This window comes from Apteryx mantelli, chromosome 23, assembly GCF_036417845.1.
Source record: "Apteryx mantelli isolate bAptMan1 chromosome 23, bAptMan1.hap1, whole genome shotgun sequence".
Lineage (NCBI taxonomy): Eukaryota > Metazoa > Chordata > Aves > Apterygiformes > Apterygidae > Apteryx > Apteryx mantelli.
Window position 1 is genome coordinate 6195401 of NC_090000.1, and position 14140 is coordinate 6209540.

General features: G+C 65.8%; 1 protein-coding gene across 2 annotated transcripts in view; it reads left to right on the forward strand.

Moving 5' to 3' along the window:
- OPCML (opioid binding protein/cell adhesion molecule like) overlaps window positions 1-14140 on the forward strand; it is a 372466-nt gene that overhangs the window by 341265 nt on the left and 17061 nt on the right. For both annotated transcript variants that reach the window (XM_067309996.1, XM_067309995.1), the window contains one exon: window positions 13337-13462. In XM_067309996.1, coding sequence (XP_067166097.1) covers window positions 13337-13462 — 126 coding nt within the window. The remainder of the gene's footprint in view (window positions 1-13336; window positions 13463-14140) is intronic.

Consider the following 14140-nt stretch of genomic DNA (forward strand, 5'->3'; position numbering starts at 1 on the left):
CAAAAGCATGAAAGCAGCTTGAGAATCAAAGGCATGTAGAAGTAGTGTTCTTTGGATCTTTTTAAGCGGAATTACGGGCATCGAGACTTTCGGTTTGCCTTCGCGAGGGTTGCTGCTGGAGCAGGAAAGCTATTTTGTGCGCGTGCATCCGTCTGCTGAAGAGGATGGGTAAAATAGATGGTCAGGGCAGGGACCGAAGGTTTAGGCGAAAGCCCCGAACCCCGGGGAATCCGGGATGCGGCGGCGTGTGTGGGCAGCCCTGGACTTTTGAGAGTATATCCTCGTTTCGGGGGCAAGTAGAGAGCAAACTGCCCTTACGTCGACTGGGATAAGGTGCCGACCTGAAGTCTAGACAGGAGTACGAAGGCAGCAGCCACCGGCAGCTGCCGGACTTGACGGGGAGCACCGGGAACGCGCCCTTGGGCTGCCGCGCTCGCGGCCGCTTTATGCCCGGGAGAGGCCCCCAAAAGGGGCCGCCGCTCTGTGCGACCGGAGCCGTCCGCGGCGGCGTGACGCGCCGGCCCGACAGCTGCCCGTCGCTCGGCGGCGCGCGCGCCTCTTCCCGCTCCGCGCGCCTCGGCTGAGCCGTCACCTGCCGCAGGGCCCGTGAGCTTAAAGAACAGAAGAACTGCGCGAGCTGATTAATTACTGCAAGAAACGAAGTTGAAGGAGAGGGGGGAGACTGGGAAAAGTTGTTTCCCCATTATATTTCCAAACAGAAAGAACGTTTTAGAGCGCATGCAAATCGCTCCCTGGGAAGCACTTGTGCTTCCTAATTGTTCATAAATTTTCTGACAGGTGGTTACGCAGTAGGTAAAACGCTGTGATTTTTGGTTTTATTGCGTTCGCCGTCTTAACGGGAAAACCTGGGGGGAACGGGCGCGCGGCGTGGCGTTCGGAGGCGCCGCCGGGAAAAGCTAGCTAGACGGCATGGCGCGGTCGCCGAGGTTTCACGGCGGACAGGGGGTCCTCGTCGGCTCGTTCGTCTCCGCGCCGTTAACCCCCGCGCTTGGCGGGAGGCGGGAGACGTTCTCGTGGCCCGACGGCGTCGCCTTCCGGCCCCGCGCGGAGAGAAGCGCCGGAGAAAGGGCTGGCTCGACGGCGCCCGCGGAGCCGAGCCCGAGGGAGGGGAGGCGATCTGCGACGGCGCCGGGCGCCGAAGGCAGCCGTAGAGAGGCCTTTTCCCTATGGCCCCGTCAGCTGCAGTGAAACTGTTTTCCAAAGGAGAGACAGGCGGAGCGAGAGCCCCCGGCGCTGGGGGGATATTAGCCGGCTTGGCAATTCTCGTCTCCGTTGCTGAGACGATTTGTTTGAAACGCGTGGGTTACGATTATTTCCCCCCGCTCTCCCGCACGACGCGCGCTTTCCCGGGGGAAGGCGGCGAGAAGGGAGCCGTTGAGCACGGCAGAAGGGAAAGGAACGCTATTGCCGAGAGGAAATGCTTTTAGAGCGTGCGAGATGGCAGCGTAACATGCCAGTCGCCGGGCTGAGAAATTTGACAGGAATCTTTCTGTTGACCAAACTCTAGCTGTCAGATGTACTTAATCTATTATCTCGGCAAAATCAACTCCGACGAGTCTCTCGGATTGCGCTGTCATCAAAATTGATTTTATCCAAGACGGTAATCTTTGCTGTCAACAAGCGCCACTTTGTTAAAACTCTTAACGTTCTCTCCATCCCCCCTGCCGGCCTCCCCCGCACGCCGAACGGGGTCCCGAGTCAGCGCCACGCTTCGCGCCTTCCTCCTTCCCCGGGCGCCCCGAAACCGGAGACAAAGCGGCGGAGGTCGGGCTCGGGCGTGCGCCGCTCGAGCCGCGGGCGCCTTCGCGCCCGTCGCGAAGCGCCGAGGCGGGACGGCCCCGTTCGGAGCGGGTCGGCGGAGCCGGGCTTGCGGACGGCGGCACGAAACCCGGTAGTTACGCCCGTGTCTTCTTGAAGGCTGTCAGTTAGGAGCCGGAGAAATCGGCGTAGCGGCCTCACAGTAATTTGGGAGGTGACGAAGAGGCTGGGCGTTCGGCGATCGCCGGCGCCGCGTGGCCGGCCCGGCCTCGTCGGCACGCGTCCGGCTATCTCGTCCGCGGTCGCCTCGGAGCGCCGTCGGGGCCCCGTGGGTTCGACGCCGTGCCTCGGCAGCGGGATGAGGGGCCGTGCGGAGAAGGAGCCCGTCCTGACTTGGGCTAAGCGGGCAGGCGAGGAGGAAAGCGAGCCGAGGAGCCGGCGGGAAGATGGGATTTGCATGTGGTCCTGCAGGGCTTGCGGGAGGGCCGCCCGGCCGGCCCGGCTCTGACGGCTCGGGGGTCAGCTTCCAAAGGCTGCGTCGCCAGGGGAAGGAGGGTATCGTCGTGCCTGTGAAATGCCAGGCTTCTGCCTTTGCTGTAGCGCGGCGGAGGATTGGAGGCGAGGACTTGCGGGCGCGCAGGGCTTTTGCCGCCCCTGATGTTAATCCTGGCATTTTTCTGGGCCTGAGCAATACAAGCGGATGAGATGCGTAGCCCTTTTTGGCTCTTCCTGCCCAGGTGGTTGGTTTGCGGGCGCTGAGGAGAGATGGTTACGATGTAAAAACAAGAGCTTTCAGCAGCCTGTTCTTCCCGGACGTGCCAATAGCGTTCCCGGGTTTCCTAAGGACAGGCTTTTGTGCCCGCTAAATGCTGGGTCTCCTGTAAATTGCCAGTGTCCACGCGAAGCTTGGCGCGAGCCGATAGCGTACGTTCCCGCCACCGTCCGTGGCCAGAGCGAGGCGGTGCCGGGCGTGTCGTTCGCCTCCTCCCTACGGCGCCGTCTCGGCCGTGCGGTGCGGGGCGGGCTGGGGCCGTTTGGCGGGAGCGGCTCGGCGGGGTCGGGCTGCGGTCAGGCGGCACGCTTCCGGCTCCGCTCGGGAGGCCGTGAGGGAAGGACGCCAAACCCCCGCGGGCTCCAGGAGCCGTGTCGCTCCAGCCCGCTGTGAGCGCCTGCCCCAGGGCGCTGAGCAAGCAGTTCCCCTCTCGCGCCCTGAGGTGCTTGGGAGAGGACGAGGGAGGCTCCGGGGCTCGAGGGTGCCTCGGAGCGTGCGGGACGGCCCCCTCGGAGGCCCGGCGAGGGGCCCCGCGAAGCGCTCGCCTCCCCGCGGGGTGCTCCGGGAGGCAGGTGCCGCGAAAGGCGGCAGGAGATGCGCTCCCGCACGGGTAGACGCGACCCGAAGGAGCGGCCGTCGGCGAGGGGGAGCCTCCCCGCAGGCTGCCGGAGCCGAGCCGGAGGGCGTCTGGGAACCTGTCCAGGCGCATCCGTCTTGCTGAAGCAGATAAACCTTCCGTCCTCGCCCATCTGGCCTTAATGAGAGGGAGATAGGTGAATAGCTATGGGAGGAGACGAGAGGTCCATAAATACTGCAGAATAAATAAAAGCATTAACATTTAATGAAAGAGGGCCAGGGCTCTCCCCGCAGATTCATCTCTGGGAAGAGGGTGAGGAACCGCGTCCGGCGCGAAGGGGAAGAAACCGAAGCGCGTGGCTTCGGGCGAGCCGTCCGCGAGAGCCTCGGGGAGCGCTCGCCCGGCACGGGAGAACCGGGGCGCTGCGGCTGGCGGCGCGTCCCGCCGGGGAATGCCGGCTCGGGGCCGGCGACGGGGCGGACGAGCGGGTCCGAAGGGACGCGCTCGGGGCCGTGGCTAGGAGGGACGTGACGCAGGGGTGCGTGTCTGTCTTCTGGGGGTTTGTGACCGTCGTAGATATCCCTCTGTCATTGGGCCCCATCTAAGGTGTTGGAGCAGGTCTGTGTGAGCGGATTAGGAGCTAATGATGTGGAGGAGGGACCCGAGCCGCGCGTGCCGGCTGCAGAGCTCGCTCCGCCTCCGCGCTCCACGCTACGCGGCGGTCACGATCTCGGAGCTCAAAGCGGCGCGCCGCGCTCTGCGGGGCCGCGGCGGTGAGTTTCTCTGGTGAGCGGCTGGGAGATGAGTCAGCCTCTGTGTTTTCACGTGTGGCACCCTTACATTTAGTAAATAATCACGCGGCAATTAGCGAAGCGCTGTCTCTCGCCGAAGGCTTTTGTGCCAGCGGGGAAGAGCTGTCTCTCCTTGGGCGCGCGTGACTCATCCCTCCTCAGGTAGGCAGCGCGCGCAGGTGAGCCAGCGCACCTCGCTCCTCATAGCCGGCTCGCTCGGGGCGTCTCGGGAGCGACAGGCTCTGCAGGAGCTTTGCGGGCGGCGTCCGGGCAAGGCACGGCACGGCACGTGTCTCTGGCGGGCGCAGATGGCGTCGGAGCATCGAGCGGGCATCGGCGTCGCTTCCGGCTGCCCAAATGGTGCGGCAGTCCTAGTGAAAGGAGCCTCAAACCTGCTGCGGGGTCCCGAGTACCCGGGACGTAAGGAATGCTTGCATGAGGATGCTGAAATGGAGGGATGTTGTGTGCATGTAAGCTCTTTTTCCGGGCGGGCCTCCGTGGGGCCAAGCAAAGATGCGAGCGGATCCCGTGCAAGCCACGCCAGACCCGGCGGCAGCGGGCAGCTGGGCAGCAGTTGCGTGGGTAATGCACATGCCGCTCCTGGTGTCGGTTGGGCTGGTAACACTGAGGAGATGCTCTCCTCCATCTTCAGGAGGCGTATCGTCCTGTAGGGCCAGCGTGCCCGCCGGAGGTCCCGGCACCGCAGGCGTGCGAGGCTCAGAGGGTCCGTCAGCGCGGCCCCCGCCGTCCCTGTGGGCGGCCACCTGGAGGCAGTCGCAGCCCCGAGCTCGGTGCCGGAGCGCCCGGCCGTGCGGCGCGGAGCCGGGCGCCACCGGGCCTCCCCAGAGGGCCTGGCGTCGTGCTGCTGGGCGCACCTGAGCGGCAGCTTTGGGCGCAAAGAGTTGCAGGCCCTCTGCCGGGAGGGCGCACGTGGCATTTTGCAGGGGAAGGCTCGCGTCCGCCACGCACGTGGTCGCCGTGTGGGTCGCGGGAGCTGAATGTGCCGGGCCGGGCCATGGCGGCAGGGAAGGCGTCCCGAAATGGCGACGCACCTTAGCAGGAAGCGTTGTGCTGCTTTTGTCCGGGTGTGATGTAAAGTAGTAATGAGCAGGTAGGGCGATTTGGGTCTCCGGCCGTAAAGCGAGGAGATACATCAAGGGCTTATTGTTACTGAATTTAGCGGCATCTCTTTCACATGCAGTTTCTCTCGCTGGCTTTTGGAATGTGCCAGAAATTACAGCATCAGTGTATTTTTTGGGCTACCAAACAGTATGCGTTAACTTATCCGTGATTAATATTACGCGGGGCTGACGGGATCCTCCGAAGGCCGCTCGACTAAGACCGGGAAACGATGCGCTGCCGCTCGCTTCTTTGGGATTTATTTTGCACTCAATTTGGTTTTAGTACTAGTCTTTTAAAGGGAAAACAGGACTATTAATAAAGGAGGCGAGAGGCCTTGCGCCTCCATAGCGCTTCTCCCCGTCGCTCTCCGACTCTTGCGACGGTGGCGGCGGGCCCCCCCCTGCACGCAGCACAGCGCTCGTGCCCAGGTGATCCTTTGGGCAGTAGAAAGCCAGGCGCCGCGTGGCGGTGCCGGCGGTGAGCCGGGCGGTTCGGCTGGGGTTTTTCAGCCCGCCGGCCGGGCGCCTGCTCTTTCGCCACGGCGCCGGCCTCCCGGCGTGCCTGCGAAGATCCTGGCAAAGGTCCGGTTCGCTCCGGCAGGCGTCCCTCAGAAGCCTCTCGCCGTAACGGCTCCGTTCACCTCCCACATGAGAGGGGCGTAGGGCCCTTTCTCCTTAAATGTGTTATTATCGGGCACGTTAGGAAGCGTGTCCCTAATAGCAGCTCTCGATCCGACGAGGCTCTGGCAAGCTGTTATAAAGCACATTAGGTCTGAGCGACAACGTTAACGCGGTGAAAGGAAGAGCAGGTAATAGCGCTATATCTTCCCGCCGAAGCGACGGCACCGTTCTCGCCGCTTCCCCGTGCTTTCTGAATGTTAACGCGTCGAGCCGGCGATCATTTCTTATGTTCTATATTTAGGGACGAGATAGCCTCATAAATATTGAATATTATCTGCATAGGGGATGTCGGGCGCGGGGAGGGCCCCCCCCTCTGCATAACGTGCGAGACTCCCAGATCATCCAAAGAAAGATTCCTGCGGGCATGGGAATGAATACGGATAGCATCCGCAGTCGCAGTCGCTGGGGCGCGAGGCCCGCGGAGGAGCGTCGAGCCTCGCGCTCCGGGGACGGCGGCGGCCGTAGGGCGGTTCGGTGGGGGAACGGAGCCTCTCGCCTTCGTGCCCGTGCCATTGGCCTGCAGCGATCCGAAGCCGTCCCTGTCTGGCAGGCTGGACGCACCAGACGCCGAGCTCGGCGATCGGGCGAGAGGGGGAACGGCCACCCCTCGCGGCTCCCCGGGAAAGTCACCGTCGCGCCCCCTCGTCGACCGTGGCGGCGGCCGGAGGAGAGGCCCGGAGGGGTTGCCGGGAGCGGGTCTCTCCTCTCTGCGGGTGGGTCGAGCGTGTAGGCAGAGCAGCACGAGGGCCGCTGTGCCGCCCTGGCCTCGGTCAGACGTGTCTTTTGGGAGGCTGAGGCTCGAGGCGGCGCCCCGAGGTGCCCTTTGGCATCCTGTGTGTCGGCTGGGGCCGATGACAGTACCGTCCCGGCGCAAGGGTCGTGAGGATGGTCCCGGACGAGGCGGGACGCTCGGCCCGGTGCCGTCTCGCGCCCCACGGCTGGGGCGAAGGGCCGCGGGCCAGTGTCCGGAGCGGGAATTTCCTCTTCCCCAGCCTCGGAGGCGCCATGGGCGATAGGCGCCGGCGGGAGAAGGATGCGCGGTGGGCCATGCCGCCAGCCGAGCGGCCGGGCCCCCCGGGCGACATCTTTGCGGCGGTGTGGCGAGTCCTACCTCCTGATGGCTCCGTAAGGCCTTTGGCTGCTTTCATCCGAGGCCTGAAATGGCAGGGCAGATCATTTCCGTGTTGCTCGCAGGACTCCCGGCGCACATCTCCGAGGGCAAGGGCCCGGCTCCGCGCCGGCCCTGCCGCTCGCGGAAGGAGCCCGGGGACGGCAAAGGGAGCGCGTCCTTGAGGAGTGCTCCTCGCCCGGCTGGATCTATAGAAATGCAATCAAGTGCCTTTGATGCCCTCCTGAAGGGCCACGTAACCTCATAGACAACGATTGCTGTTCTGGTGGCGCATCGATCGGGCCGGCGGCATCGTCCGCGGGCGACGGCCTCGGGCACGTCCGGAGCGGGGTAGGGGGCCCTCTCGGAGCTCGCGGCGGGCCGGGAGGGCGCCCTAAGGTGATGACGCTGCCGTGAGCCCCTACCCTTCTCTGCCTGCCCCCTATGCCCCGATGCGCTTTATGGGTTCGGCGAGCTTGGCTCTGTCTCGTGGGAATGTCGGCAGAGCAACGGCATGCGGCAGTAGTCACGGGGGAGGATGCCGACAGAGCCAGAGAAGCCAGGTGGGCCAGTGGCCGTCACGAGCGGCGGACTTTTCCTCTGTTCCGCGCTCGCCCGTCTCGGACGAGGCGCCAGAGACGGCGCCGGGGCTCCGAGGCGGGCGGGCGTCGACGCGCGGCGGCTCGTCCTCCCTCGGCCTTGAGTACCGATCCCGAATGGCACGCGGCTCTCCGAGCGTCCGTGCCGCTGAGGCTGCTTTTGCACGGGCCTGTAGTTGCGGGGCCGGCCATCTGCGGTCGGTGCGGGCCGTGACGGTCACTCTGTGCGGGGTCTGTATTGCGTAGGGGTGTGGGGGTGAGTCGGGACGGAAGGCGGTGCGTAAAGATTAGAGCTGGGGGAATAACTCCCGCGGAGCGCCTCTCGGGGCCGACGGAGCCTCGTCTGCCGAAGGCAGGGTACCTGCCGGGCCATTTTGGTTTCTTTGGATTTCCCGGGCGTATTTTGTCCCGTGTCTGTTGCTATCCAGCTCTTCAGTTGCCGACGGAGCCGAATGGCGCCTCGCGGCAGTGGGGCGGGGCGGGAAGGCCGCGGCGCCCGGGACCGACGCGCGGAAAGGCCGGATGGGACGTGGAGCCCGAGGTCGTGTGCCATAGATTTTTCTAGGTCTGTCCGTCTGTCTGCCCGCCCGCCTGCCTTCCTTTGACCAAGCGTTAGGCTGAATGCTTTCATCCGTATGGGGAACGTGTCTGTCTATTAAGGCTGTGAAAAGCAGGAGAAGTCTGAGCAATAATCCTTTCTGTTTTGCTGTAAGCTGCAGATCGAATATCCTCCTGGTTTGTCTGAAGACTAGAAGGGGGAGGGGGGTAGAGAAGCGAACCGGTAGGAAGGGGGCGGAAAGGAAGGGCGAGCGGAGCCTCTGACGCGTGCCGGGAAGAAGGTGACGGAGTCCACTTCCCGGGCGCTCCGTCTCTGTCCTACGCCTTTGCTGTTGTCTCGCCCCTCCCATTTCATTAGGAAGAGTGCTTGCGCGCGAAAGAGGCTCCTCGCCGGACAGGCGCCCGTCTTTCCCGGACGCCTTGGCGGGCGTAACGCGTGCCAGCGGGCGGCGGCGAACGCGAGCGCGGCCTCGCCGCCCCGGAAGGCCGCCGCTCCCGGGCGGAGGCCAGCGGCGGGAGGGGACGGTGCCTTCTGATGTGCCCGTGACGTGCCCGTGTGATTACGGTGTGAGCGGAGGAATGGGGGAGAAGGGTGTTATTGTGGCATGGGGCGTCTTCTAGCCGAATCGCTGGCGGTGAGGCGTGTCTCGGAGCCTGGGGAGAAGGCGGCAAATGCCCTTTCCTGGGAAGGATGATGGCAAACACCGTCAGGGCTGTATACTTTCCTAGTAGGCTGCTTAAGGTGCCGTTAGTGCAGGGGCAAGGCGGCGCGGGGACGTTGCTTGTGCCTGATACGGTCGTTCCCGGGCGCGAGCGGGAAAGGGCTGTGTTTTGGGGGCCAAAGTCACGGGCGGGGTCCAGCTGAGGCGGGCGGTGCCCGCGCCACTCCGGGCGTTAGATCTTGCGTCGAGCAGCTGGGGTCCGGGTCCGGGCTCGGGCCCGGTGCCGTTTGGGATAGGGATGGAGGACCTGCAGGTGGTGAGCGAGCCCGATTACCCGCGGAGAGGGGCGGGAGTCACGTGACCGGCGGGGGACGCCGAAGGGGGCGAGCCCCTCGTGAGGAGGTTGCGGCACGGTCCGTAATCCTTTGGGGGTAAGCCGGTCCCTGGAAGGGGTGTCGGGATGGGTGTTGCAGAGCAGAGGTGTCCTGTGCTATCAGGAGTCTAAATAATAATCGCAAGAGCCAGGGGGATAGTGAAGGAAGGCATGAAAAGAAGGAGCTCAGTAGAAGGGCTGCCTCTTTCTGCAGGTTCCTGTCTGTATGTGTCGTAGGGAGCGTGGGCCCGCAGCTCGGGCGAGAGGCTTCCCGAAAGGGAGCGCGTCGGGGACGAGGTCCCGGCGCTCGCCCGGCTCCGCCCCGAGCGTTAACCGTCTTCGGTGGTGGGTGGTGGCGCGCGCTTTTCCTTTTTGCATTGCTCGTGTCCCCTTAAGGCTGGAGACAATCATCTCCCTTTGATATAACACAGTGTATTCTCTGTTTATGTGTCCAGTTGTCGGGGGAGTCACCAGGCCTGTCGGGCGGCGGAGGCGCGGCTCCGCCCGCGCCGCGCCGCGGCCCGTCGGCCCCGCTCGCCTCGCCCGGCGTGGCCCGTGAGCCGCCGTTCCGGCGCGGGTGCCCGCGATGGAGAGGAGGGTGTTCTTCCGCCCGTGGAGGAGGGATGATGTGGTGGCCCCTATTCACTGGCTGCTTCTCTCTGACCTTCCCCGGGGGGTGGCTAGGCAAAGAGTGATTTGCCAGGTAGCTGGGATTACGAAGAGAGGCAGTTAAGCACCCGGGGGTCACCCGCTGCCCTCGGGGGTGTACAGCAGATGATTTTGGAGGGGCCGAGGGCCGAGGGAAAGTCTCTCTCCGTACGTGGTTTTGGCCCTCGGCACGGCAGGGGCGTCACGACCGAGAGGCCTCGGGGTCCCCGCCGGCGCTCCGCGGGCTCTTCCCCGAGCGGAGCGGCTCCGGGCGGTCGGGCGGGAGTTTGCGCCGTGCGGGAGGCCGGGGCCTCGGCGCGTGCCCGGGCCCGGAGCGGCAGTGCGGCGGCCTGGCTGTCACACATCTTTGACGAGTTGGCGTTCCCTGACTTGCAAGAGCGCTTCCCTCTGTGCCGGCTTGCGGTTGGAAGCGTCTCAGAAATGCAAGGGAAGGCGATGTCCTCGGCGCTGCCCGGAGAGCGGCGCGCTTCCCCTGGGCGTGCTTCCTGGGCCTCCTCTGCGCTCTGAGATGCTTTGGGCAGAGATGTGGAGGGAATGGTCACCTCTGCAGTGTACCGTTAGTGCCGGGTGGGCTCGTTCGGCAGAGGAAACGGCGAGAGGGAGCGGCGCGGCCGTTCTCGGAGAGGTCTCCCGCCCGGGCCGCCGGAGGCGGCGCTCCCGACCCCGCCGAGGGGCGTCTCCCGCCGCGGCGTGGCGGTCGAGCGTAGGCATCTGGGAAAGGTTTGGGACGAAGGCTCTCGGGAGCGACGCGGAATGAGAAGCCGAGCGCGGTGCCGTGCCGATGCGCGTGGGCTCCCGCGCTGGCCTGAGCAGGGTGTGACTGTTTTGTAGGGGTCGCGCCATCCGAAAGCAGGCGGGTTGCTGAGCCTTTCTGGAGCGCTGTAGCGTCTAGACGCCTGCTCGGAGGCATCTGGCTTCAGGAGCGTTTTGCAGAAAGGCTTGTGGCACGGTGCCGTCGAAGCTGCGGCGTGCTTTTGGCTCACGGGCTTCCGTAGCAGGGTTTCTAGCGGCGTTGTCATGGCCTACAGCGGGTCAGTCCAAGGCACTCATCATCGGTGGTTTTGCGTTCTGAAGAACCGTGTCTGCGTTCCTTTGGTGCGGGGAGGGGGCCGCGGGGAGGACGCTCGGACGCTCGGCGGGGCGAGGGCCGGCGGGGCGTCTCATCCCGTCGTCCGCCGGCGGCGGCGGTCCGGCGGGCGCGTTGCGGTCGCTTTTTCCTTCCTCGGGGCGTGAGCGGCGTGAGATGTTCCCGGGGCGGCGTGTGACGGCCCCGCGGCCCGGCGTGCCGGCAAGTGGCATTTTTTAATGGGCTTTAATTGCTTTCTGCCAGGGCTGTGGATATTTATGGCTTTGGAGAATGCCAAGGTATTTATTAGGTGGAGGATCTGGGGCTAGACTACTATACATCACTTTGGCCAGTATTGAATATACCCGATGCTTGGTAACGTAAAAGGCTTTAATAAAAATGCTAAAATATGAGACTTGTCCTTGGCCGTAACGAGCCTCGGTTATCACGGTTTTATCGGCGGTTTCGGTGGCTTTGAGGTTCTCCTCTTCCGCTCTTCAGCCTGGGGGGGGGGGGGCGCCGCAGAGGGCGCCGCCGCACCCGCCCTCCCGTCCGTGCCGTGCGCCCCGGGGCCGTCTCGGGCCGTGGGCGGGGGGTGGCGGACGCGCGGTCGGTGGCGGGCCGCGGGAACCCGGCGCGCGTGGAGGCCCGCAGACGGGCTCCGGGTCCGTGTGGGGGAGGCCCCGGCCTCCCGTCCGGCTTGGAGCGGGTCAGGTGGCTCGCGAGAAGGAAGGGTGTCCCGAGGAGATGGGCACCGCGAAGGAGCTGCAGGGCAGGGGGGTGGCCAGTGGCGAGTCCCTGGCTGTGTCCAGGGACACAAGAGGAGAAGGCGCGAGGGTGGCGCTGCAGAGGGTGCAGGGGAATGGGTGTGTGGGTGATGGCACCCGGGGGGGCGAGGCCCTCAGCGGACTGTGTCGCCGGAGAGGCTGTTGGATGGGGATGGGACGGTGGGGGGGGGGGTGGGGAAGAGCGTGCGCGCGGTGCGGGTGGCCGGGCGGTCGCGGCCCTGGCGCGCGTGGGAGGAAGGCCCTGGAGGAGGGTGCCGCCTCTGAAATGACCGGCTGTGCCAGCGTGAGGGAGAGAGGTGGACCGCAGGCCTGGAATAAACAGGGATGACAGAGATGAGCTGTGAAGGGTGCAGTTGGCGCTCTGGTGTTCTTTGTCAGCAAGCCCTGGTGAGGTGCAATGGAGGTGGTTTGGAAGGAGTGGGCAGGAGCCCGCGCGGCCCGCGCTCGCGGGGCGCTTCCCGCCTCCCCGCGAGGCGTCGGCCGTCCGTCGGATCGGCCGTGCCGACGCGGGGAAAGGAGCGCGCTTCGCCCGGAAAGCGAGGCGGCCCGGCTGGAAGTCTCGGAGGAGCGTCCTCACGCCTTGCTGAGAGATGGTGTACCTCCTCCTGTGAGGTGTTCAGGTGGCCCGGGCTGCTTGTGGTCTTGAAGGGGGGAAGCTAGGTTGACTGTGTTTGCAAGCGCCCGTCGCTCGGATCGGGCCAGCAGCGGCGCGGAGGACCCCCGTGCCCGGGACCTGCCGAGGCTGCCGCGCGGTGGGGTGCTGGACTGTGGGTGCCGTTCGGGCGAGTTCCTTTGGAGGGGTGGCTGGGGTGGGAGTGTCTGGCGCCCGGTGTCGGTGGTGCGGCCCACCCGCTGTTTGCGAGGACCGGTTTTGTTCCTGTGGTGCTGCGGGGGCCGGTCTGAGTGTTTGCAATGACCGTGGCTGGAGCGGGGCTTGTTTGTCATCGGGGAGCCGAGCGGGACGGGCCGGTCGGCCGCCTCTCTGAGCCTCGCCGAGCCATATGGCCGTTTGTAGGTATGGGGAGCCATTTCCTGCATCTCATGTGTGGGCCTTGGTCTCGTGCGGGCCTCAGATCTGCCAAGTGCCGGCAGGCGGCCCCCACCCGCCCTGGGAGTCTTTTGTGGCGTATAGGTGCCCGTGTGGTCTTGCCCTGTGTCGTACCCGGGGTGTGTGCGGGGGTGATAGGGAAAGGCGGCTGGCGGCCGGGTGCCGCTCCGTATCTGTGGCGCGTGTCGGGCGAAGGGGGTTCTTCCTACTGGTTTGGTCCTAGTTGTGTGGCCCAGAGCCCAGAAGGGGCCGAGCGGAGAGACCGTACTGCGTAGCACGTGCCTGTGCGTAGGGGCTAAGCGCCCGGCAGCGGCCGCGTACGGGCCGCTCGCGGCATCTCGGTGAGCGGCTCGCGTGGGTCTCGGCGGGGAGAGTCCTTCGGGCCGTCTCCCGGCAGGCCTGGGGTGCGGCGGCGGCGGCCGAGGGGCCTCGGGCCTCGGGCCTCGGAGGGCGTTTGCCACATCCGTGCGGGAGCGGCCTTTGGGCGCTCTCTCTGCTGCGGTCTGTTTTGCCCGGGTGCCGTGCGAGGGGCGCGTGGGGCTTGCCGGCAGGGAGAAGCGGGCCGGGGGCGTTTGCGGCGGGCACCTGAGGGTGTCCCGTGTTGGATGGAGCTGTTTTGGCTGGGGCGCGGTGGCGGTGGAGGGCTGTGCTTCCCGGGGGGCGGGTCCGGTCGCCTGCCGCATGTGGCCAGGGTCCTGCACGTCGGTGTGCTCACTGTGTCTCTCCTGCTGCCTTTTGTTGCAGTTCCTCCGCAGATCGTCAACATCTCCTCAGACATCACGGTGAATGAAGGCAGCGGCGTGACCCTCATGTGCCTGGCCTTCGGGAGGCCGGAGCCCACGGTGACGTGGCGGCACCTCTCCGGGAAAGGTAGGAGCCCGGGGGGCCGCACGCCTCGACTCGCGCTTAGGGCGAGATGGGCGTATGCGGTGTGAGCGCCTGGAGCGTGGGAGCGGGGTTCGCTCTGACCGTGGCGGGGCGGGCGGTCTGCGGGTCCCGGCGTCCTCGGGGTCCCTTCTGCCGGGCGAAGCGTCAACGCATGAGCTTTGCTCGGCCCTCTGCCGTGGCCCTGGGGATGTGGCTCCCGGCTCCGGAGGGGATGCGAGAGGGATGGCAGGGGGCTTGTGAAATACTGTGTGCTGCGTGTCGCTGTCTGTAATACCAGCGTCCTGCCTGCAGTTTTGCGTGCAGGTCTGGAGGGACGCGTCGTGACGGTCTCCCGAGCGTCTTTGCGCCGAGGGCCACCGGGGCGGCGGGGAGGGCGAGGGTCCCGCTTCCCGGCGTAGCCGTTTGCGGTCGGTGCCAGGCGTGTGGCTGTAGCGCCTCGTCTCGTGATGCGGTCGGCAGCAGGAGTCGGGGTAGCTGTGCAGCGGTGGCCCCTGGGAAGGGGAGCGCGGGAGAGCTGTAGCTCTTGGCGTGCCTGGGTGTGTATAGATAGCGTGTGTCTGAAGCGTACGCGCAGGTGGGTTGCGGACGTGCGGAGCGTGATCGTGGAGGCAGGGGGGACTGAGAGCTCCACATAGGTGGACTGGGAGGCCGTCCCTGGGA